This window comes from Wasmannia auropunctata, unplaced genomic scaffold, assembly GCF_000956235.1.
Source record: "Wasmannia auropunctata unplaced genomic scaffold, wasmannia.A_1.0 LD336088.1, whole genome shotgun sequence".
Taxonomy (NCBI): Eukaryota; Metazoa; Arthropoda; class Insecta; order Hymenoptera; family Formicidae; genus Wasmannia; species Wasmannia auropunctata.
Genome location: NW_012026802.1, coordinates 552996 through 579208, shown reverse-complemented (window position 1 = coordinate 579208; position 26213 = coordinate 552996). Strand labels below are relative to the sequence as shown.

General features: G+C 36.8%; 1 protein-coding gene across 3 annotated transcripts; it reads left to right on the top strand.

Annotated features, from left to right (window-relative positions):
• Positions 1–1719: 1719 nt before the first annotated feature.
• Positions 1720–24814, top strand: LOC105448126 (myelin regulatory factor-like protein). Of its 3 annotated transcripts, none has more exons than XM_011686500.1 (18): positions 1720–1804; positions 16135–16228; positions 19501–19722; positions 20155–20246; positions 20320–20627; positions 20715–20978; positions 21140–21318; positions 21403–21607; positions 21679–21837; positions 21950–22276; positions 22364–22623; positions 22711–23058; positions 23150–23324; positions 23484–23559; positions 23671–23786; positions 23875–24128; positions 24203–24422; positions 24573–24814. In XM_011686500.1, exons 1-18 carry the CDS (start codon positions 1756–1758, stop codon positions 24648–24650), a joined length of 3426 nt encoding a protein of 1141 aa, XP_011684802.1. In that variant the 5' UTR covers positions 1720–1755; the 3' UTR covers positions 24651–24814. The 3 variants fall into 3 exon arrangements, with proteins under 3 accessions (XP_011684802.1, XP_011684801.1, XP_011684803.1); XM_011686499.1 differs by lacking the exon at positions 1720–1804 and adding an exon at positions 12541–12743; XM_011686501.1 differs by lacking the exon at positions 1720–1804 and having other exon boundaries at positions 16106–16228; positions 18004–19722.
• The last annotated feature ends 1399 nt before the right edge of the window (positions 24815–26213 follow it).

Here is a 26213-nt window from a genome sequence, read left to right as displayed (position 1 = left end):
TATGGAAAGCAATAGTTTCTCAATTTTGTCGCTTTATCAAGAAACACGGTTGCGGCTCGGTGATAAAGAATACGCGCGAGATCGGACCGTACGTGTGTGTCTCTTATTACGCGAACGGACGAGTATAATATGTAGAATGTATGTACACACTTTATACCTCGACTATTTATACTTTATACTGGATCGCGACTTATATCTCGCCACCTCTGAATCGGGTCTCGTTTGTCACCGAGGTATCGTTAAAGACGCGCAGCGGTTGGTCCTACGGGATTTCGCGTGTAGCTTGAATAAAAATTCGACAGCGGGTAATCGAAGAACGATGACATTACCAACGATTTTGGCTGTACTGAAGATAACAAATATTATTTTTACTGTCGATAAAATAGTGATTCGGTCAATCATGTAAAACGATCGTGTTTGTTATCCTCGGCCGGTACAGTCAAAATGGTAATGTCATCGTTCTTCAATTATCCCCGGGCCTACTGGGCCCACTTAGCAGTTACCTGTATAGTCGACCGTCTTTAATGATACCTCGTCAGTGCCGCGGTCAAAATGGTCCGTTTCATAAAAGCTCTGTCTCGTTCATTCTTGTTTTTGTTTCATTCTCATTTTCGATGAACTGGCGAGACGACCGAGACGTTTTTGGAAAATAAACAAACCGCTACCCACGTGCTACAATTACAATAAGTTACAGATTACGGTCGACTCGAGTATTTTTTTTGGTATACTAGATACTATATTGTTCTTCGTAAATTCGATAATTTTATTTCGATTTAAACGAAATACACGGTGAGAAAAAAGTATGTACCATCATTATATCTCTTCGAAATTATTTTATACAAAACTGAAAAAATGCTTACAAATGAGTTTTGTCGGGAAAACACTTTCGCATTTATATTTACTATACAGAGACGCTGCGAGACACGGCCCTGCGACTCGCGTGGAACACGTAGTACGTATACAACAGGTTTCACGTGTGTGTCGCGGCGCGCGCGCGCGCGCTCTCTCGCTCGCGTGTGTGGTGTATGGTACCGTGTGGAGTTGGCGTGGAGTACGCGCGGCGAGCCTCGGGATCTTAGTCCGCGACGCGACACGGGATTACCGCGACTCGAGCGACTCGCGGAATAGCTCCGTACTGGCGCAGCGGCCGCAGCAGGCAGCAGGAGCAGCGGGCAGCGGACTAGCGCGCGGAGTCGACGGCGACGACGATCTCGTCGTCGTTATTCGCACTACGCCGTTCCCGCGAGCCGCGAGTAAAAGCGGAACGCGCGCGCGTGTGCGCGTTTCGTTCTGGACCCGCGAAATCATTCGTATCTGCGACGCGTGATCGGCGCGATGGTGCCGCGTTATTGCGATCGTTGCGTTACTCGCTTTCGCGCATCGATATATCCGTAGATTCCGTATAGTCGATCGTCCGTGGCGAGGAAGCGTGCGCGAGCGAGCGAGAAGGAAATAGTGCGTGAGAACTGTGAGAAGGAGAAGCGAGGCAAGCGCGCCCGCGGGGTTACGTGTGCCAACGATTCGAACGACTCGACGAGCGAGATCTTCTGAAGCCCCCAAAAAGGAGGAGAGAAGCGGAGGCGCGCGAGTTCGCGCAGGATCAGGTCGGTTGCGGCGCGGCGCGGCGCGACGACGGCTATGCGGGACGTCGCGACGGTGCGAGACCTCGTCGCGGCTCGAACGCCGCGGAATGGGGCCCGTTGATCGGGTCCGGGAGAGCGGCTACGGGCTTCGACGACCATCGACGACGGAGGTATGGACGTCATCGGGGACGGGGACGAGCAGACCCTCCAGGCGATTCTCGGTAAGTTTCCTACTTTTCTTCCCCCCTTTCTTTCTCTTTCTTCCTCCCTTAAAGGTTTTCGCGAAAGCGTTAGCGAGTAACGCGCGCTGTCAGTTTATTTATTTTTTTTTCTTTTACGTTTCTCTCGTCGCTCTCGCGTTACGTCGGACCGTGCGTTTGCACAATCGGAGCGACACGGCTCTCTCGTTTTCGAGCGTGTCGCGTAACGGTACTAGATCCTTCTAAACGCCGCGCCGCTCTCGCTCGCTCGCAATAGCAGGCGCGGATCAACAGCGACGCGCTCGCGATCGCGATGACAGCTACGGAATGTCGCGAATTTGACACCGACACCGTTATCGCGCTTACACGCCGCGCCGCCTCTCCTGCACGCCGATTCTCCACGGTTCTCCACGGTTCTCCATGGATATCGGAGCCACGCGAAGCGTACGTTGACCTTAAACGTGCGCACCGCGATATACACACGTGCGGCTCCATCCTTTGACTTTAAATTATAAAAGGAGCGAAATTATAAAATGACGCGCAGTCGGTTCGCTGATGCTGGAATCGAAAGCGATGGAACGCAATTCGTGGAATTCGCGTGCGAAACATGCGGCGCATCATCGGTGGGAGCTTAGGGGTGGGAGAGAAACTGCCTCGAGGCGCTGCCAGGATCGCCTATATATATATAGTGTTTCGCCGTTCGCGTCTCGTTTCATCTGGCGAGAGAACGAGAGAGTAGTCTTTCTCGATTTTCTCGATAGGCGCGGATGCGCCTATACGTTTGGTCGGCTCGCGAATCACCTGTCTCCTTCGATATCTGCCTTTATTAAAGCCGGTAATAACACTCCGCTCCGCAATAATGTCCCGCGTTCGTAAAACGGAACGTGTTTAACCGTGTTTAACGCGTGCGACTTTGTATCATTTGGCAGCAGGGAATTCGAAATTTGAGATCGACGATAAAAAAAATGCGCGTCGAGAGGAAAGTTCGATCCGCGATTTGTAGGCGTCAACGCGCGCGCGTGACACGCTCGCGAAATCCTCTCGTTATCGCAAAATACTGAGAGGTTTTTGCGCGTTCCGGAAAATCCTTAATCCACCTGCCTCGCGTTCATTCTTAATTTATATCTTTTCCTCCGAATCGGCATGTCTCTCTGAAGGAAACAAATCGATCACGCGGTTAATGGCAAGTCGAGTGAAAACCCGATGTGTCTCATCGTCGATTTCAGTGTGTTTCGTATCTGTGAAATTATGACTCGAAAGTCACGATGGACCGGTAGACCTTTGGAGTACGAGGGTTCAAAGAGAAGAGTCATGCCGCCGCTTACGTGGATACGTTTATCCTACTTTTGCCTTGACTGCGGCTCTTCCCCCTCCACACTCGCGGAAAAACCGCCTTCGCATACCTGTTACGCGCCTCTCAGTTTGATGCATCGCGTTGAATCGCGTTTCAACTTTTTTTTTTTTCGCTCTTTCCGGATCTCGCGCGCGAGGTCCTCGCTGGCCGCAGCCCGACCGTCGCGATCGTTGCGCGATTGCAGAATACAAAATCAAATAAAAAAAGTTAAAAAACAACCTTGGAGAAGATCACTGTACACGGACGTACACACGTCCCGCTCCTCTGCGTATATTTACGTTTTCTTCGAGTGTGCACACTCGCGATTTGCGGCCTGTTCCACGTCGAGTGCATTCACCTGTAACGAGTGCAGCGTAGCGTTCCTTATGTAGGTCAGAGGTTGTAACGTAATGTCTCCTTCGATCTTCGAGATGAATGCATCATCTCGTCCGGCACGAACCAGGAACAAAGCGTTGTTATCTCCGTTTGATCCTTTGTCGATGGCTCGAGAAAACTTGCATCGCGTCATCGCGGTACCTACCGATCTATCGATCAGGCCGAGTTTTATAGATGCGTTCAATAATAGATTTAGTAGAGATTGGTACAGACAGCAGAGATTACTAATTACGGAGAAGAAAACTCAAATGAAAGTTTTTTCGAAGACCTAGAAAACGACGGAATGTTCTCTACTATGGAACGTCGATATAATTCAAGAGACCGTTAGGGCGGGAGTCGATCCTTTTAACAACAGTTATTGGACGATATTCAATCGTTCCATATAGATCTTTCATTCTTTCTCTGCTTGCGAGCCATCGACGTTATTCTCTCTAGCCGTTATACCAACAATTCCACTGTTCTCTCTGCTACTGCAGACAGATAGTGAAAGTCGCATGGTGAACGTGCTTTTCCGTTTATTTGGAATTAATGGCTTGATAATTCACGGTAACCTATACTAAGACGGGCAATGTACCGGTACTATGCATTCACTTTTTGAGTCACCTATCTATTCTACCGATACTAACATTTCTTTCCTTCATAGCCGCACTCCTTTCATTCTTCGAGTAACCGCACATCTCTTGTCTGTTTAAATAACGTTTACCTTTTAAATATGAAGTGAGAGAATAACGCGCCGCGTCGTCTACTAACGGAAAGATTGCTGACGAGAGTCAGCAGATCTGTTTGGAGGCTGTGCGTTACGAGGTAACGCACATGTTAAATGAGTTTTATTTAATGACAACGTGTTCGCGTGTACTACACGCTTGCTTGTACACGTACGTGATAAAACGCGTCATTGACTAGAAAGATGTGGAACGCGACGTGATTTCATTCGTGCGTTTCGAAATGTTTCATATTTTTTTTTTTCTCGAGCAGGCACAACGCATATGACGAAATACGTTCGTTAAGTGCCGTCATACGGTGTTAAATAATTAATTCTGATCCCTCACATTATATCATTAATATTAATCAAGCGCGCGACAATTTCATTTGTCAAGTTTCTAATCTATAGACAGAGTATACCCTGTGTATACGTACACCCTGTTTTATTTAGCTTGTATCTCGGAGAGATACAACTGCGGAATGAGAAACAATGGAGACAGTGTTCCAATTTCATCTGATCCGTTTATAAATAGTAACGAGTGGTTTATAAGTTGTATAGCTTATTACGCTCGATATAATAATAGCAGGAACAAATTGCAACAAACGGTGTGTTGTCAGGAGAACCAATTTACTACTTACTTAACTTACTACTTACTTACGCTGTAGCGAGGCGACGCGCAAGGTTTTCGTAATGTTTGTCTTGAAAACCCGATCGAGCTTCGCCCGAACACAGTTTCGTGACACGATTTATCAGCGACGCTCTTTTTTGAAAGACTGACAAAAATATTTTGTTTTTCATTCAAAACTCGTGCTTTTTTACTTGATCGAATTCGCTGGTGGTTTTTATCCTTCGGACGTCTCTTCCATTGCAATTGCTCACGATTGTATCGAGAAGATTCGCCCGACCAAGTCTCGTCGGGTTTTGCCATCGATCGCGACCTAAAATTTATTTTGGACTACGAGCGCGCTCGCAACGAGCTTAAATAAAACGATAATGAAAGCCGAGTTCGATCGCCACGGGCTTATCGGTGATAGTTGAAGCCCTGCGGATGAATTATGGGATTTCATCGCGTATAGTATGGCCGTTCAGGAAAGTGGCGCGCAAGCCGTAGGACGTTCTGTGCCACCCACGAAAGCACATTGGTCGATGAAAAGCTTCGCGGGTCCGCCTTTCGCGAAAAGCTCGAGCATGCGCGCTCTTCTTGTAACGTTAAGTAGGAGAGGCTATTTACTAAGTGTTATTCTTGCTATTGTTAACGTGTACTGTGGTTTTTCATTGTTGAAAAACATCCCGGCGTCTTCACGATTCACATAAATATCTCCCAAAAATTGTCACGTATTATTCCAGTTTAAATTGCAATTTTTGACAAGCGTTTCTCTTTCCGGGAAATTTGAAAAGAAATTGAAAGAGACGTATGAATTTTTTTTTTATATCTGTACATAAAATATTAATGAAAATTTTTCTGAATAAAGTTGATGTAAAATATGCTTTAATACGATTAATTAATGTCAAATGAATTAACAATTTTAGTCAAATATGAGAGAAAATTGTGTGTAAGCAAAATACACAATATATAAGATTAAATTAAAGATTAAAAATTTAATAGAAATAAAAAAAAATCCTCGATAAAATACTTAATATAAGTAATATCTTTATATTTAGAGAGAGAATTTTATAATTATTTTATTCATAATTATAGCGTTAGTTAAAACAATGTAAATTACATCAAATTACATATACATTTGTGCATTAATCGTAAAACGTATACAAAGTTATGCTGCATAGACCTTTCAGTTCTTAAAAAGGGGAAGTAAACATATCGCGAGCATCGTAAACATAGGCACGTGTCCCAGGCATAATAGGGCGATTTGTTTAATCGATGGTCGACCCTTTGATTCTGGTAGACCTCACAATTCGCGATCACTTACATATACATTTTCTTCAGATAACACTGGAGAGAAGAATGTGTAGCGGCTGCATCTATTATCAGATATTATCATTAATATTTTTCCTATTGATAGTGACGTTATTTAACGTTATCAATGTTAATTATTAATGGTATTTTAAATTTTAGAACTTTTTTTCATTTGCAATTTAGTTTTTAAATAAACTTGGTCGCACTTTTTTGTAGAGACTTGAATAAGTTCTATTTTAACGATTTTCCGCAATAATTATTGTGTATACAGTTTTTATAATGCTGTCACCAAAAGCGAAAGCTGAATTCTATCGTTGAAAGTTTTATCGAGCATGAAACTGTAGCAATTAACAAAAAAAAGTTAATAATAATTCCGACAAATTGTATTTCCAAAAGATTTCTGGAATTCGTATATAAATCAGGAGTTACGTAATGAAAGTTTCTAATTAGCGACTGCTTTCGGGCGCCTTCCTTCATTCAGATTAGAAATATTCAAATTATCAAATCAATTAATTTTTTTGTTATTTGAAAACAGCACATGTTTAATATGTTTTCTAAACATTGATTTTACCATAGAATTGTAACATTTCTATTTTTCATAATATATCAGTAAGAATAATAAGAATAACTATGTTAAACGATTGTAACCAGCATCATAGTGTTAGTAATCTTGTCAAATTCTATCAGTTATTAAATTGATTTGTCCTATTGTAAGTTTGAATCGCGACAATGTCTTTATTTACAATGGTTAATGGTCCTCGCTATACGCTCAGACGCTCGCGGACTTTACTACACCGGCTGCTCTAGATTTTCATGGGAGATTGTTTATAATGCAAGAGAGAGGATGTGTGGACTACTTTGCGACTTGCGAGCCGCCGTTGCCGACACGATCGTTCAACGTACAAACGTTCTACATGTAGAACGGGATGGTTATAAAAACCGGAGGAAGCGATAATCCTTTCTATTAGCAGCTTTTTCTTTTAATTCTATTTGTAAATGACCTTTAAGCGCTACATTGCTCAAGTAATAACCCAAGAAAAAATGTATGAATCTTGTGTATACATTACAATGATTGGACGATTTGTCTGTTTTTGAGATTTCTAACAATCGAAAGCGCATGTCAGCAGGCATTTTAATACATTTTAATGCATAGTTACATTTCCATATGTATACATTATAATTTTGCAAATTTTTCTTGAAGAAAAAATTCAGAAACGCTGAGGAAATCGTTAGATTTATTCATGGCAGATGTTGAATCATTTATTCAAATCTATCTTATTAATAGTCATTTTGCGGAGCTTTACGTTTAATTCTAACGTCAATCGCGATCAAAACGCTTATATTTGTATCATCGTAAAGTGGCGCAACTAGTGAAAGCCGATGAATTCCACGAGCTAAAGTTCAGGGGGCGTATCACTGTGGGAATCAAGCGACTTTTCTCTCTGCATTGTACTACGAAGATTATGATACTTAATTGAATTATTCGTTACACGTACGACGCACCTGTCGTGTGACGCGTCTCGCTTAATTCCAGTAAACAGCACAAATTACAAAGGGATTATTCGTAAAAGTATAGAGAAGCCGATTTTTTGTTCAACCTCTTTGTCGTGTGCAAGTTGGAAATACATGTATTCCGGCTCCTTGGAAAAATTCCGTGAGTTTATCGATCCCGGAGACGATGCTTGCAAATTCTCCAAGGAGACTATTATACGGTAACAAAACGATACGCTTCGAGCTGGATATCAGTGACATACAATGAGACACGATTCAACATGCTCACGATCACAATGAGGTAGGGAACCGTGGAACGTGGCTATTACGGGAGAAACATGGCCCCGGCCGTTTTCTGCTGATGTCCCGATGTCGTGTCTTCCGTTCAAGTCACGCTAACTTTTCTCGCTCGTCCCCGTTCTCTCGATCTTTTTTCCCTTCCTCCTCCTTCTCCTTCTCCTCCCCCTCCCCCCTTTGAAATACAGGCCGATTTATAATATATACGTATGCGCGAACCAATAGTCTTCTAGGCGATCTAAGTGCTCGGACATGTCTGTTTTATTCCGTGAATGCATACGTATACGCACGCCCACGTTAGACACATTACCATATTTATTGCTTTGGCAATAACATTCGCGTTCGTAGGCGAGCGTGTCACGGATGAGCGATGTGTGGATGAGGTCAGGCGTTTGGGTTAAATGCACGAGTACACGCGAGAATCCGGACGCGAATGCTTATCGTTCGCGGCGATAGTAAATATTGAATTTATTTCCGAAGTTACGTATTAGAAAATTTATTATTCATAGGAAAAACGATATTCGATTTGATATATTGTTTAAGATTGAAAAATATTGTTAAGGCTCAAAGATCTAAAAATGAAATTTAAGCAACATTGATAGAGCTAATATTTTTATTTTAACGTAGAACGAAAATTTGAGAATACTAATAAGGTTCGAAGGATAAGGTTAGATGTCCGTATTTTACAGAAAGAGTGACTCCGATTCTTTTGATTCGTTCTTCTCGGATATATATTTTATCACAGCAAAATATGTTTCATAATATCTCATCACCGCTTTACGATTCGCGGATTTCTGAATCGCGATCGAGTAAATATCAGGGTGTATCGAGCAAGTTTGTACACGCGCAAGCTAACGTGTCAGGTGAAAGGTATAGGTGTGGCTATAACGTAACAATTCACACTGTACAAATTTGAAGTGAAACTTTAAATAATTCGCATCGTCGCTGCAGGAGTATCTAATTATGGTTATCGTGAACTCATGCGAAACGCATTAAATAGACTATCCAAAATTCAGTCATCGTCAGTGCACGTGTCATTATGAGAGGGTGCTGTTTTAAAAGACCGGATATTATTTCATTGACAGGTTTTTTTAACAAGTTGTAATTTGTTTTTACTTGTAATCTCTATTTATTAACGTGTTTAGTTAAACTATAAAGAGTAAAATGTTTAAAACGTTAAAAGTATGCCAAAACGACGTTTATTTTTACGAACAAAAAGAAGAATGAAAAGTTTGTAGATGTTAATTATAAATTAAAATAGATCCGAAACGTGGCGTGTTTTATGTGAGATTGTATCGCTAAAGCACCAGCTGCATACTTTTACTATCCTTCGAGATTCTCCTTGAACCGATGTGCGAGTGTTGAGAGAGCAATACTTCAGAAATCATGGCTTTTATGCGCGTGTGTAATACAGATACCTCCGATAATCGCAGTGACGTTAATCACAGTGATAGTGATTTACCGTAAAGCAGTTGAATGGTCGTTCAGAAATGTTGATTACAAAGAAAAAGAATTTCATATTTCCCCTTTTCTCCTCTTGTTTATATTTTCGTTACATTTTTCTACAATCATTGTACCATAAATCATTTTGACGCTTACATCGGTTAATTGCTCCATTGTACTAGCCTGAAATTGGATCACGATAATTGCGCACACGAAACTGGCGCGACGTGCAGATGCCGTTTAATTAATAATGATAATATATATCTAGTGAATAAAAGAAATATTTGCATGTTTAATCTTTTGCATTAATTGAATATCTATTAAATAGAGCACCCTTTTTTAAGAATAACAGCGACTTTTTTATTTATCTTTTATAAAATTATCCTAAAATAAATTAAATTTGCATGTACAGCTGTTAAATTTTTTTGGCGTGCATTGTTTGCTCATTTACATTTCTCGCGTGTACAATTTCAAATTAATACAGACAGTTTATCTAACGTTACAATTTGCAACTTTATAATCGTGTCATTATTGCCAACGTAAAGTGTATTATTATTTGATTTTAATTCAAACAATATACTTCAGCAGAATACTTAAATATAGGAATATCCTTTTTACGTTGCAATAAATCAGGTATTGCGGAAAAAATACCGTACTATTTGTAATTCTGATAAGAATCTGATGATGAGGTGAACAATTGAATCAGCACGAAGAACCGACAATGCCGGTTGTATGCAAATTCCATTAGCACTGTAAGGCATATAATGAAATGTTGATAGTTGCTAGCACGGTCTTGCAGGTTTCTGTAATTGTAATGTATAGCTACGCGTGATTACATGATAAAATTAAACAGTATTTAAAAAAAAAAGATCCGGCTAGACACCTATGAATTAATTAGATAGCCTATCTATAAATGGTATGGATGGCCATCGAATAATATTATTTAATTTATAAAATATTTTGCATCTTTGCAATTGTTGTTGATCTTTTTAGATGATAAGAGGAATATTGGTCGAAAACACGTACTTGTTGCGATCGAATTATACTCGGTATTTAACAATATCACAGATTTCCATATTTTTCTTTTTCATTGCCTGCCTCCTTGCGACGGGCAGTTCTATTCACATTGCAAATTCTGTAATATGTAAGTCAAGATTAATTAATCGTCAGCGACACCGCCTGTAATTGCCGATCATTCTCGTTCTACATATCTTGACGCAACATTTATATAGGCGATACACCGCGCTGTATGACACATACCGCGTGCATGCTTTAAAAGTCGCGTTATAATAGAGCGTCTTTGTACAAGAGATCGGTCGGCTTATGAAGCGGCACACACCGAAAGATTTACGAAGGCAATTATCCTTTTCGCGAACGAGAAATGACAGCGCGGTAAACGTAGCGCCCGTTCAGGGCAGCGATGAATAAGTAAACGGCCGTTTAACCAGAAGCAAACATTTACATATTATCGGTTTGCCACCACCGTCGCCCTTTTCCGATAGCCGTATAGGCTTTCGAAACCAAGCCTGGGAAATGCTCGTTCGGTGTGCCCGGCTCCCGGTTGTGTTAATGGTAATATAAGCGGAGGGTTGATACAACGCAACGCGGGCGGGCACTTAATGCGTGATGCCGATTACACGCACCCGTGAACATTTACGCACGCGACGAGAAATGGATTCACGCTCTCTCGCTCGGTGCAAAAGTGACGGGCCGGGCGTGTTGCAAACAGCAGGTGTTTATCGAAAGAATTCTGATAGAATAATTGGATCTACAAGCCCCTCTTTAATTGTTTAATGTTTCATACGTATATCAACGATGATGCATTTAAGTCATCGTTAATCGACAAAGAGACGATACGAAGAGACAATTTGTTTAGTCGAAATAGCATTGCTGTTGGAAATAAAAAATATCATTGTCGTTACTTATCGTTACGTATCGGCTATCGCGTTATAGATATTAAATTTAGAGATTCAAACGCTGAACTTGAAGCACTGAAAAAAAATTGGCAAGAATGATACAATTTCTTATCTTCATCATTTTATATCGGTTAATTGAGCTGTCTTAAATTGTGAGACGAAATTATAGATATTTTTTATCACTTTTCTTGAGCATAAAATTTACTAAAAAATTTCTTATATAATTCGCGTGAAATCCACGATTATCGAAGTGGACATTTTAGCAATTGTATTTTGAAAAATAATTTCTTATATTGTGTATACTAATTTCTATTTTTTTATATTACTAAACTTATTATATGTACAATCATCATAATTGTGCATCAAAGAAAGAAACGATTTATCGAAGATTTAATTGTTATAAATTGATATAGTTTATAATTTTATATAAATTAATTTAATTGTACTATTTCGTATTTTGTGGGAATAATATATATGTACATAATCTGCAGGTAAACTCACAAAGTGAGTTTTAATAATTTTTATATATGTATTATTTCAATCGTGCATGGCAAGTTATTCGGTCTTTTATTGATAGATTACGTGATTTAAATATCAAGTCATAGTTAAGTCTATAAGTTAATTGCAATCGATATCTGAATTTATAGCGAATAAAGAAAAACGTTAATTGCAATTTATAAGGGAACATTAATCTTCGAATTCGTATCATGACGTCTTGTGCACGATAGTACATATCGAAGAAAGGGGCTGCGTATAACCACCCCTTTCAGTCTGAAATAAGCGCCGCCCTCCAGTCAAAGAGGAAATCCCCTCTATACTTGGAATATGGTGGAGGTACTGGAATATACTGGAGCCCTCCGATGGAGGAGACCCGCGATTAAGTCGTGAACTACCGTGGACTGTTGTGTTTCGTTGCCCAACTAGAAAACCAAGACTACGAACGACCTATGTCCTCATTCTCGCGACAGACAATTAAAGAAAGAGAAAGAGAAAGATTTTAACACTAGTTTTATTTAAATTACATCTAGAAGTATCGTCAATATTCCGCCGTCGTATTTTATCACGAATTTGTGACGAATTTGAATAATCTGTCGTCTAATATTTTCGTGGAAGAAAAATTATGAAGTGCTACATAAAATGTAAAGACCCATGCGATACTTGAACAATTTATATGCGAGCAAAGTGATATTTATTTCGAATAGATTAAATGTCGTAAGTTTAATCAACTTTTCGCGACATTAATTATGTAGCGATGAAGTGTTGTTCTAGTCTTATGTCCCAGACAATTTTTCGAGCGACAATTTTTTCGATCCAAGTTTGTTAAAACATTTTCGTCGCTATGGAATTTTCGTGGGCACTTCAACATCAATCTAACGATCAACATGGACGAAATCATCCGAATGATCATCACGAAGATCCTAATATTATCAGTCACGTTAGCGCACGTCGATTGCTTAGCGTAGCAGGTAATTGAATATTAATGCATAATTTTTGTAAACGACACGAGTGCTTTTTCTATTTTACGAATGTTACAGACGCGATATTTAATACGAACATTTAGTTTTTCCTTCTTCGTCAAGCAAAGGTAACATTACATTGATTATTACATTGACGATTAATAATGTCAATTTCGCGAGATCGTAAAACACAAAACAATCGAGAAGATAATATCGTAAGATTTAGAATTGTATCGCAATAGTTGGCAGTATTTTTGGAAGAACGAAAAATACCGATTTCAAAATTTATCTTTATAAGATGAAATATTTTTTTATTTTCAAAAGAGACGATTTGAAGCTTTATGTTTGAAAAAGTAAATATGTCAATTTTATTTTTCCTTACGACTCGGAAATTTATTTTTTCGTATTTGTTAGAATAACTAACATTGGTATATTATAAATAAGGAGGAATTTTTGTTATTTTTAACTGAAATTAGATAAATTACAATGTTATTGTCATTGGGTTTGTTATTAAATATCCTGTAATCTAATTTCTAAATGTTTTGTTATTGATTCTTGAAATCATATTATTACTTTTAATAACAACACACATAACTTATTTGTTAATTGATATATAAACAATAAGATTTTTTTTTCTTTTAAATGTAATTTTTAAGTAGAAAAGAAAGTTCTAATATTATACATAATTTTATTAATTACGTTTGTTTGCTCGTGTCATCCCTGTTTAATACAATATTAGTATTTTTATGTAAAGAGCATAATTATATCAAAGTTGTAAAAAAATGTTACATGAATATCGATATATTTATGATTACAAACAACAGTTTAACACCTGTTTGCAACTTGTTCGGACCCCTCTCGAAAACCTCTTAATGGCCGTGAAAAGGGAATGCTGCTCTCTGCTAATTATTTAGACCTCAGGTGGGACTCCACCGGATTTGCATTGTGCTTACAATGCGGCAGCTGCATCAACCCTACGATTAACGGGGGTGAAATCGACAACTGGGTTTCGATTAACTTCCTCTGTTTAAACGTTTACGATATGATCGTGATGATACACGTGTCGCAAGAATAATACGATGGTGTTGCATGGATACGTTAGTATTACTTTCTATCGCCGTGTGGATTACAACAGTCGGTTATAAACATTTCTATATTCATCTATATTCTGTTGCGAAGGATGAAAGCCGGCCAATTTTCATAGACGAGTCGCTGTCCACGATGCATTTCTATTTGCTTTGCCGGAGAAAGTGGTCGTCAGCCGATACATAGAGGTTGAAAGCCTACATACGTCTTTATACATAAGCCTTTTTACATCATTCGAGACTTGATTGGAATAGGCGCAATTATTACACGATTGTTTTATCCGCGATTAGGGGCTTCGCTTCAACTGAAATTAACATTCCTATACATTGCGCGACGAGAAAAGATGTATATAATTACGTATAATTCAGTGAAAGTTACATTTCTTTATGTTATCACGAATTGCAATTAATTCTAATTCACTGTAAATAAAATAAGTATCTTGGTGCATTTCTCTTTTTTTGGAATAATTTTTTATTCGGATATTAACATTGCTAAATATATACGATATAAATAAGAAACAATATTTTATCTATTGAAAAATTGAATTACGCTTTTCACAAAATAACATTATTCTAACTTTTATTTATTTATTAATGATTTTTGATAATTTATAATTAAGCGCACAATGCATATTTGTTGTAATGATATTCAGATTTAAACGGCCAACCATGCTCACGGGGGCGGTGTTTGGTCGATACCTCGATAAAGGGTTGGCTGGCAACGACTTATCCACCCTCGTAACTCACCCCTCCAACTCTTTCTGTAAACGCTAGACGCCATGCACATCCTAGACTTCATTTGCCTGATTATTTAAAAATGGTAGCTCTTATTGCGGTCAATAGCACAAAAAGATACTCTCTCTTTCTCTTTTTCTCTTAAAAATTATATTTATTCTCTTTGGAAAAGTTATAAAATTTCAAATCAATTTGAAATATTTCTTTGAGCTAAAAACATTCTTGAAGAGAATGCCGTTTCGGTTTTCATTAATTTCCATAATATTAACTTGTATATAATATAATTATTTGTTGTTTGTTATTTACCAAAAATCCAAATCTGATTTGTAAAACTCGTTGCCCGATGAGATCACTGAAAATCTGAATCTGTTAGCATCTTTATAAAAAAATTTGAGGCATCGCATTTATTAAAATGACCGGACATGAATATATTTATTTAAATAATTAAGTTGCTTTGCTGTATATATTTGTCATTATACATTTATTACTCATATTTTCCGTTTTTATAATATTTTTTAAACTCTCTTTATATGGTACCTTTATTCTTATAGAAATATCTCACAATACAATTATTATACGACTACCTATCTTTATACAATTTCGATAAAATGTAATGATTCAAAATAAAAATGATTCTCTAAAAGTTTTATGCGTAACATTAAATATTTATGTATGATAATTCAGCTCTACTGGAAAAACTTTCGGCGAAATGATGCGACGCGATGTTACGTCTTGTTATTCCGACAGTAAAGACACTTGAAAAGTGTCCTTACTGTCGGCTCCCAATGCTTAAACGTTTATGAATGTTTGACCGGAAGTAACGTATTACAACGCTTTGCTTGTAGTCTTAAGCGCTTAAGTATATACGAAGTACATGCCCGCGTTTCTACATTACAAAACAGGATCGAGAATATCAATGTTAATTAGGGAGACTAGCTGATTTGCTTTATGATTTTTAGACTTTGTCAAGTAGTTGACAGATTTCTTCTTTAGTCTCGCGTGATTTTCATCGTGAGAAAATTATAAATCTGATAAATCGACTCCTACAACTGTGTCTAAAAACGGACATTTCGACAGTATACGTGGAATTTAGGAACTGTTGCAAGAAATTCGATTGTTGTTCGCGCGACTGTTTTTTTCCTCGTCCGTTGACGCTTTGTTCATTCAACTGCGTCGTCGTCTTCAAGTCTCGATCATCCGTGAAATTTGTTCGTGTCTATTCAATAAGTCAACTTTCTCCCTCACTTAAAATTATCATCGACGGTAACTTACAATGTACCTTCCTTGAAAATCTCTTTCCCACGTAGATGCATCTCTCACACGAGTTCTTGCAATTTATGATGCAACAAATGACGACAGACGTTTGCGTGTGTATGTTTGAAATAAGCGCATAGCAACAATTTTGTGATATTCATAATTACATTCTATGTTATATTGTAGCATATATATATATACTTATTCTCGAAACGCATTGATTTTTATATCGGTTACAATTAGAGACCATGATATTATTCATATTATATGTTGTGCTTATAACAAAAACAATTTATAATTATCCTAAATTCTTTATTCCTTTTCAGGTCGTGGTGATTTCGTTGGGGGGATAGACAACGAAGCCTTGGATTTTTCACAGTTGGAGGACTTTATCAACAGTGACAGTGAACAACCTGCGACGTGAGTTTAAAGAATATTAATTTCTCGATTAATTTTGCACGTGTATTATGATCGTTATTTATTTTCATTTCGGTATTTGTATCATGCATCTTAAGCTGGTTAAAAAAAAAAAAAAGAAAACTCCGATTAGACGGGAAACTTGATCTCGAACGGTCTGGCGACGAAGTTTTAACCACATTTGGAAGCCATGGTTAACGCCTACAACGCGCGTGTTCGTCACACGTGCGTAATGCGTGTCATCAGCGTAATGATCGCAAAACTCGAATTGTTGTTTCTCAGAATACTGAATGCCAATTTACCAATTTATATTAATAAATCTGTTCGTTAAAGTTGCATTAATGAATCTTCTCGATTAAACATAACGCTCCATTACGCTTCATTCATACGTTACATGAAAATATCAGTATATATTATATCAAAATCTAAAAGTATCTTTTTTTAATTTGTTTTATTCACCGATTTATATGAAGATAATTCTGCGACCTGAAATTATAGCTACAAAATATTCCAAATATATGTATAATACGGTGAAAAATCCTACAAACGTGACGTTTTCAACGCTTGTATTATAGGCGCCTCTCAAATTATGATAATTAACGAATTCAGATAATACGCTTCTGCCGTCTAGCAGCACGAGCACGCGTTTCCTGCGAACGACACAATGTATCAGGCTAAATTTCTAAATTGCTCCATCTCGACACTATGTATTCAGGCTACTCTGTCACCACAACAGGCGATTATCATAGGAATGGTTACTGTTGACATTATTTATATTTTATTAATTCAAATTACCTCCTATGACACATTTTTCTGCGCTGCATATTCAAAGTAATGAATTTAAAACGAACAATTAAGAAAAGATATCAATTTTTTCTGTCTTATTGCTACTATATAGAGAATACGCGTGAAATTATTTGTATATAAACGCGGCAAAATTTTTTAGATATTCTATCAAGTAAAAAAAAAACAAGAAAAACCTGTAAAAGTCTATAAAAGATGCAGCTATCGTGTATGTATTCTTAACAATGGCAAAATTAAATGATTGAAAAATATATGATTAATTGAAGAGTAAAAAATTATTTAAGATTATAAAAAAGCTACTGTACAGCTTTGTGTATAAATTGTAATAAATATATAGATCCCATATATCTATAGAAGTCAAATTAAAAGAGAAATACAAAATAAATGTATACGTTAAAGTATACATGTATATTAATCGCATGTCGTTAATCAGTAAATGTCGATGCAATATGCTGACCTTGATAGCTATACTGCATAGACACATCGACATTGATACGAATTTATATAGGATTCCTTATTTTCTCAAGGATCGTTTCTCGGATTAATATTTTTTAGCATATGTATTAATAACATTTCAAATAGCGATGCAATTTTAGTACTGTTTATTGTTATTGATACGACTATTTTGTCCGTAATTATAGATCAAGAGATTTCACGTGTTTCAGAACAAGCAACGTTTGCGTTTGTCTGATAATAGCTCGTAGTACGATTGCATTAATTACTATATAATCGTATAAATTTATTATGTTTGTGATCATATTAAGTAATTTGTGTCGCTGTAAATTTGTAAAATATTGATTTACTTTATTGTATTATTTGTTTCTGTGATTTCTCAAGTAGAGAATAAGAGTAGGAAACTCGAATACTTCTTGGTGTTCCTAATGAATATAATAATAACGCACAAGTTTACAACGGCGCGGCGGTAAGCTCTCAGCTTCTCATTTGGCTTCGGGCATGAAAATATCTTATTCCAGACCTGACCGCGCATATTGACGTAATCGCGTACACCAGGAAACGCATCCAGCCATTCTTTATACGCACACAGTCATACGTACGCGTACGTATATACTCAGCCCGCAGACAGATATTCACGCAGATAACGACCGCAGAGGTGTAATGATATAATGACAGAGGCAGACGGAACGGAATTGATGGAATCACAGCGTGCACACTGCGTTAACCCTGCTAATTCGACTTCCAGCACTCGTCTTCCATTAAAAGGCTCCCGGGATCATCGCACAGCGACTGGATTAACCGAGGAAAAAAATTAAAAAAATTTTATTTTCGCCCAATGCGACACTCGTATATCGTTTATTTAACAATAGTAAATTCTAATTTGTCAGTGTTTTGTACTTAAAAATATTGAACGCTTTTTTACACTTGCATTTTTCTTGTTTTTTTTTTCATCTTTTAGGAACAGATTCGCTTTATCCTGGATAATTTTTCATTGTTTTATTACTAATTTTTGTGTTTTCTCCCTCTCTTTCTCTCTCTTATTATTCATTACTCTTGTATTTCTGTATGTATTTCAAAGTGTACACGTGCATGCATCGTGATCAATACGCAATAGATATGTTATTTAAAAAAAACATTAGTTAGATAGATAAGCGAAGAAAATTCATAGTTATAGTGACTCAAATGCGAAGTGATTTTATACGGAATTGTCCGTTTAGAGAAAGGAGATTCGTATGTATTATAGAAATATTATAGAAATATTTATTTTTTATTTTAGTTGTATTAATTGCGAAACAATATAAAATAATACGAGACATCATGATAATAAAAACCATATGCAATAAGAGATAATAAAGAGACAATGATAGTCATAATTTTTATTTAAAGAATCAGAAATTTCCATCTCGAATGACAATATAATTACTGTAGCTTATGCAATGAGGAGGAACAGGTATTTTGCATGATTTTTTTTAACGTGGTCGACAGAGATTGCAGATTGTTATTGAATGAACGTTCCTTATTTGCTTTTTAATCAAGAATTCGTGGAAAATTCAAAGACGCGTAAATCGTCCGTCGCCGCGAATCTTCCTTACTTCGATGGAAACTGCATAATAGTACCGGTACCGTGCAGTTATAAACGCTCACGAATTCTTCGAGTTGAGAAAACTCAATGCGAGACGCAGCGCGAAGCATCATTTACCGCTGTACGCCGAACTGTGATTCAGACGATAACGATATCTCATGTTTTGCAAATTCAACATACAGCCGCGGTCTTGGCATGCATAGCTCTCGAAAGATCAATAAAAAAGGTGTTGACGTAGCGCGCGTACCGATTCTCTATCACAATGTCTTCTAACATCTTTACATCACCTGTATCTCTATAAATATGCATCTGTACTGGTACACTGTATAAATATTCGATAGCAGAAGCAACGAATGTAAATAAAAAGAAAAAATAAATAAAACCGCGCAAAGATGTTGGATGAAAAAAAAGACGTGCTGTGTTTCGTGTTTAGATATTTCGCGGACACCCTTGCCCACAATGAAAATGGAACGGTGTCCCACGGTGGCCGAATCGAGGCACCCACGTCGCAGCCGGTCGCTCAACAGCAGCCACCACCGCGACTACCTTCACCACAGATGACGCAGGCTCATCCAGTTTCGATAGCGTGCGCTTCCGGTACCACGACGGTACCCAACAACGGCGGCTACAAAGATCCGCAGGCGTATGTTCACCCGTAAGTCGAACTCTAAAAAATAAAATTGATGATAATAAACTGCGGTTTCGCCAGGCTTGTGGAAGAGGCGAGAATAATCTCTATGTTTATTCATTCAAATTTTACACACAGCGAGAGAGAGAGAGAAAGAGAGAGAGAGAGAGAGAGAAGCCTGGTGAAACCGCGATTTATTACCATCAGTTTTATTTTTTAGAGTTTGTGCCGATAAATATATATATGTATCTGCATAAACTCTATCTTCCCATCAGGCGCGAAATGAAGAATAAAATTCAATAAAATTACACCAATTAGATAATTCTAGTTTTTAAATAAAAAATTGATTTTAAATTAGATTAAATGTGACTGTAGATCTTATTGTTAGTAGAAAAACGACAGATCTCTTGTAGCGATTTAATAACTCAATGAAAATCTAGAACATTAATTGCTTTCCAGACACGCGCTACCGGAAAGCCCACCGGATAGCGGAAGTGAGCCACCATACTCACCGCCGGGACATAATGACACTCAACACGTACATTCTCCGCGTGAGTTTAAATACGCTTGCGTGTAAAAACATTTTACATGAAAATTATAATCTACAATTGCGTGTAATTATAGATCAAAAAGCAGCTTTACAAGAGATACTGTTGCATCATCAGAACAATCAATACCCTTCTAATTTGCTACCACCTTCTCCAAGAACGTTGCCTGCAACAACAACGGATCCTCTATTGTTAACACCGGTTCTGACATCCCATCTTACATCGGGAACGTCGAATCTACCAACGCAGCCCCAGATAGGACCGTCTTTAGTGCCGTTATCGCACGAACATAATTCGGCTGGCATTAACACGCTATACTCGTCTCTGCAGTCAGCTCCAAAAAAAAGGAAACTCAGTCAAGATGGCCTTATCCACGTCAAACAGGTGCTCTTACATTTCATTCGTAATTTTAATTATTTTCTTCTTTTACTTACAATTAGTGGATCATTATTTGCAATTGTTATTTTTCAGGAACCCGAACTAGGTACCGTGGAGCACAGTTGTAGCAGCAGTAGCGCAGTGCTGGACAACGACGAAGTTGCTGACGGCAATTACATTGATGCTAGTTATCAGTGTATTCGGTTCCATCCTTTCCAGCAAACATCTTGGCACGTTCTTTGCGATCATAATCTCAAAGAGTTACCGGTACCACATTATAGAGTGGATGCTGATAAAGGATTTAATTTTAGCAATTCGGACGATGCGTTTGTTTGTCAGAAGAAGAATCATTTTCAGGTAAAAGAGCGATGTCTGACAATTTTAAAAATAAAGCAAAATATATTGCGGCCTTAAAAACATATTTTTTTCTGAATTTAAAGATGCCACAATATATGCATTGTCAAAATTATATGTAAAATTTTACTAAATAACAATCTTTGCAATTATTACATTTTTAGATAACATGCCACGCGCAGCTTCAAGGGGAGGCCGTATTTGTTAGAACTGGCGAAGGCCTGAAAAAGATAAGCGGTTTCCAATTACATTTCTACGGAGTTAAAGTGGAATCTCCATCGCAAACAATCAGAGTCGAACAAAGTCAAAGCGATAGAAGCAAGAAACCATTCCATCCTGTAACGTGAGTTTATACATCGATGACGGTATATAAATCGATAATACAATTTGGATACATTTGGATTATGCTATAGATATTGTGTTACAGGCTCGAATTAGGCGGCGAACGTGTTACAAAAGTGACGGTCGGCCGCTTGCACTTTAGCGAAACTACAAGCAATAATATGCGTAAGAAGGGAAAACCAAATCCGGATCAGAGGTATTTTCATTTGGTTGTCGGACTGCACGCTCATACCGCAGACCAAGCCAGTTATCAAGTAGTGGCTCACGCATCGGAACGTATAATTGTCAGAGTATGTAAAATTAATGATGGTGAGAATGTTCTGGAACCGGAATTGATATTCTTACATACGTTGCATTATAGGCGAGTAACCCAGGGCAGTTTGAATCAGAAGGCACTGGGGTGGGTGCTGAAGGTGGATGGCAGAGAGGAGCAGCTCCAGATAGTGTATATCATGCCGGCAGAGTTGGAATTAATACGGATAGGCCAGACGAAGCTCTTGTTGTGCATGGCAATATGAAGGTATATACGCGACTTTCTTATTTGATTCATATTTACATCATTGAGAGTTAAGTTGTAATAATGCAATTGTGTCAACACTAGTCAAATGAATCAAATTAAATTTGTCACACAGGTGACCGGTCATATCGTTCAACCCAGTGACGTAAGAGCGAAACAAAGCGTTCAAGAGGTGGATACGCGCGAACAATTACGAAACGTGCAACAACTACGCGTTGTTCGTTATCGATACGCTCCAGAATTCGCGCAACATTCGGGTCTGGATGTTAAACAGGAAGATACCGGTGTCATAGCGCAAGAGGTTCAGCAAATCTTACCGGAAGCGGTGCTGCCGGCAGGCGATATAGTTCTGCCAAATGGTCAGAGAATTGAAAATTTCTTAGTGGTAAATAAGGAGAGAATATTTATGGAGAATGTTGGTGCTGTCAAAGAATTATGCAAGGTAAAAATTTGTTTATTAATCCCTCATACGATTATATATGAGATTTAATCTTTTAAGTTATAATAGATTACAATCGATTTATTACAGGTGACGGACAGTCTAGAAACAAGAATAGATCAATTAGAGAGAATAAATAAACGACTAGCGAAATTGAAAAGAGGTGATAGCCTAAAGAGTTCCATCAGCACGGTATCTAGTATATCAGGCAATAAATATTCATCATCTATCAATAATAAGTCATCTTTGCACGGAAAGACAAAAAGGCTCGAAAGGGAGGAAGAACTTCTCTGCAGTAATAAATTTATTCAAATTATCATTGTGATACTTATTCTCATCATGGCATTTTGGTAATTATTTCTTCAGCTTTACTTTTAATCTGACTTGGTTTTTTCTCCAACATTTAACTAATTGATCCTACTTGATCTGATTTTCAGTCTGGTTGCAATGGCAACATTATATTTCTTAGAATATCAAAAACGCAGTAGCGTTGAATGGTCCGCCATGGCAAGCAATGGAATGTTGGCTATTGGCCCGGCTCATCCACCGACAATGTCTACCACATCTAATTATGAGCATCGATATAATTCGTTGTTACATAGCACATTATCCCCGTTCTATACGAAGCAAGGCTCTTACACGAGGGAATTAGACGGAGGATTATCTATCAAAAGTAATTTCCTTACCACACCACCTCCGCACACGAAACAGCAGTTATACTCTCAGGAAATAACATGGTATCCGATGAGCCATCCAGGTCCCCAACCGAAACATGAAAAAAATAAGTCAGTAAAATATAAATTTCTTGAATGATGATACCACGAAAGAAAACATTTTGTTGTTCATTAGAAATGTTATATTAATAATAAATTTCAGTGAATTCCCGGGAAATTGGCTTAGTAGAAATGGCGCAGGTGCTGTTCCTAGCAATGTGGACGAGAATGATCAAGGCTCGGATTTAGATTCTTCATCTATTAATAAAGGTCCAATTCCTTTAGGAAGACCTGAAGAATGTCCTGCACATTTTACTGAACTTGAAAGTCCATGTCAGGTACTTGAGAAGTTATTGACGCTATTTATTTAAATTAAATGTTACTTATGATTGTGTGTGTGTGTGTGTGTGTGTGTGTGTGTGTGTGTGTTTGTATATGAATTGATATGAATGCATAATACATCTATAATTAAATGAAATATAAACACAATGTTTCAGATATATTGTTGCACAGCTGAGATTCATCAATTAGAAGATCCTCAGCCTGATCATCCACCAGAAAAGAAATCTATTTGTAAGTCTCATATCTGCTTTTTTGAGTTTATTATTAAAGTGTGTGCACGAATCACTTATGCTTTATACAATCTAAAATATATTATTTTGTGACAAACTTTATTATATTTAGCAGATCACTTGGAACAGCCATTAAGTATGCCACACGAAGAGAAACGAAAATTAAATAAGGGTTTCCAAAATGGTATTAGCCCATCCGATCCTAGCACTCAAACTCTTGTGAAAGAGGTATAGATTTTTTTCTTAAATTATCTCATTGGATAAGTCAAAAAACAAAAAAGACAAATTGATAATTGAGCGTATGCGTATCTTGCAGACCAATTACAAGTATTTACATAAACGAGCAAGACGAGAAACCGGTGGTGGAGATTGGGGAGAAGTCGCTAGTAACGCCGCGGGATCATTGCCACCGGAACCTAGACCACAATTATTTATAGTAGCAAAAAATTTCAACACGTCTTTGGATCAAAGATATTGCTCCCCATCGTCACCAGATACACCCAACAACATTAGTTGCATCGTGCCTTTATCAAAACATATGCCCGATACGCATTTAACATTACATTTTGTGTAAGTTTAGAACGCGTCTTTTTTATGAGCATGTGTATTCAATTTCTGATAGTAATCACGATTTTTCATTACAGCGGTATGCCGTGGTATTGGCAAATCGTGCAGCAGTGTCCTTTCTCACCAAATCCTGGTATGGACGAAACAATGGTGTGTGGTTGGAGCTATACTATGCAGCAACAATCTCAGTATATCGAAAATAGTAATCAACCGGGTGATCAATCCTTTCCTCTTGATGTCGCTCATTATCTTAGAAAGACTTTAAAGTTTCGAATACCTACGATGCAACCTCAAGAGGTAATTATTTTTATGTAAAGAAGCAATAATTTATGAAATATTCGTAAAGTATTTACGAATTATGACATTATAGATATTAATACGTTAAAGATTCTTAATGCATTTAACATTCGAGTTACATAATCTAACTGTCATATTATTTTATTACAGAATATTTGCAAAAGTAAGCATGATGTCGACTATTTGGAATTTACATTACATTTTTATCGAGACTGCGAAGAACAATGAATATTTTCCCTTTGTACAGCACACTTATAAGAAACTTTATAAGTTTCTACTTATCAAACAAAAGTTAGATTTCTCCACTCCATAAAGTCTTTGTGCCTTTGTAATCTGTCCTCTGCTTTTCATAGTTTACAGTACTCTTATATTTTATATATCATCGCATTGCATTACATAGTATATTATTTACTAATATAAACATAAAAAAGATATATAATTTACAATTGTAGTTAATGTATCATTATTATGCAGGAAATTTTTTTAAGCAGTGTATGAACATATATAGGTATATATAAAATTATAAATATAATTGTGTGTGTCTATATATTGTACATATATATATATATATATATATATATATATATATATATAAACATACACAATTATCTTATTCATATAGAGTTGGTAGTAATAATGACAAGCGAACAAATAAGTAGTGGTTGATGGGTGCATTATTTTGTATTTAGAAATTTGTGTTGTCACTACATATCTTATAACATTTTTTATTGTTTTGATAATTTGAGCCCATTTAATTACTAATGTTCATAACGAATCAGATGCAAAATATTAAAAAAAATGACGTAATTTATAAAATTTATGAAATGAGAAAATATTTGTTATAATGTACATATGAAATGTACATATAAATATATTAGTATAAATCAGTTTTATAATTTTATACCCATCAACATGCTATATTTTCTAATTTATTATTGGTTTCCTATGAAACTTATACTCAAGATCTAATTGTGAATATAGTATTTCTATACTTAGCATATATCTTTTATGTTCACGTTAATTTTTGATACTGATTTACAGGTCACTCATTGTATAAATCGTAATATACGAAACTATTTTAATTACTAACGAAATTTTTAGATACTTGTAACGTTGAATAAGCTATCAAAATATTGTGTCACGAAAAGTATAGTTTTAAGCGTCGTGTTTAAATTGTAAATATATTTGCTATATAATTAATTTTATTTCACGATTATGTACAAACAACTTGAATATTTAATGTTATAATATGTTATATAATATTGTTATTTAAATAAGGAGACAATTTATCGTTGATTTTTAATAAGTTATTTTCAATTTGAATATCTCTTTTTCACAAAGAATATAATGGAAATCATCAAGACAAGTAAATGTTTTAATATTTTAATTGTTTGCTATATTATTTGTTTATATTAAACGATATTATAGAATTGTGCGAGTTCCTAAAAATATTGTACAGTAAATGTTTAATGATAGAGCCATTTACACGCACATACTTTGCCACTTTGTGCTGAAAATGATAGAAATACACGCATGAATAGCCTAGTAAAAGAAAAGTTATTAGAAAACACTTATATTCCTCATTATGTACGCGTGCTAATTTTAATTTTATGTAAAAAAAAATAAAACATTTAGATTTTAATTTGTCTAATAGCAATATAAAACCGTACTTTCGTTATTAAAATGTGATTCGTACAATATTGTCAAAAGCATGATGAGCAATCTCCAAGCAATTTAAATATGTATAAACATCCTTGCCGTCCATGTTATTCTGTATGGCGAAAAGCAGTT

Excerpts from the sequence above, each read along its gene's own strand:
- LOC105448126 (XM_011686499.1), top strand. The coding sequence starts at position 12,617 with ATGGAATTTTCGTGGGCACTTCAACATCAATCTAACGATCAACATGGA. Across the intron at positions 19,723-20,154 it reads CCGCAGGCGTATGTTCACCC|ACACGCGCTACCGGAAAGCC; the intron begins GTAAGTCGAACT and ends ATTGCTTTCCAG. Across the intron at positions 21,319-21,402 it reads AAACCATTCCATCCTGTAAC|GCTCGAATTAGGCGGCGAAC; the intron begins GTGAGTTTATAC and ends ATTGTGTTACAG.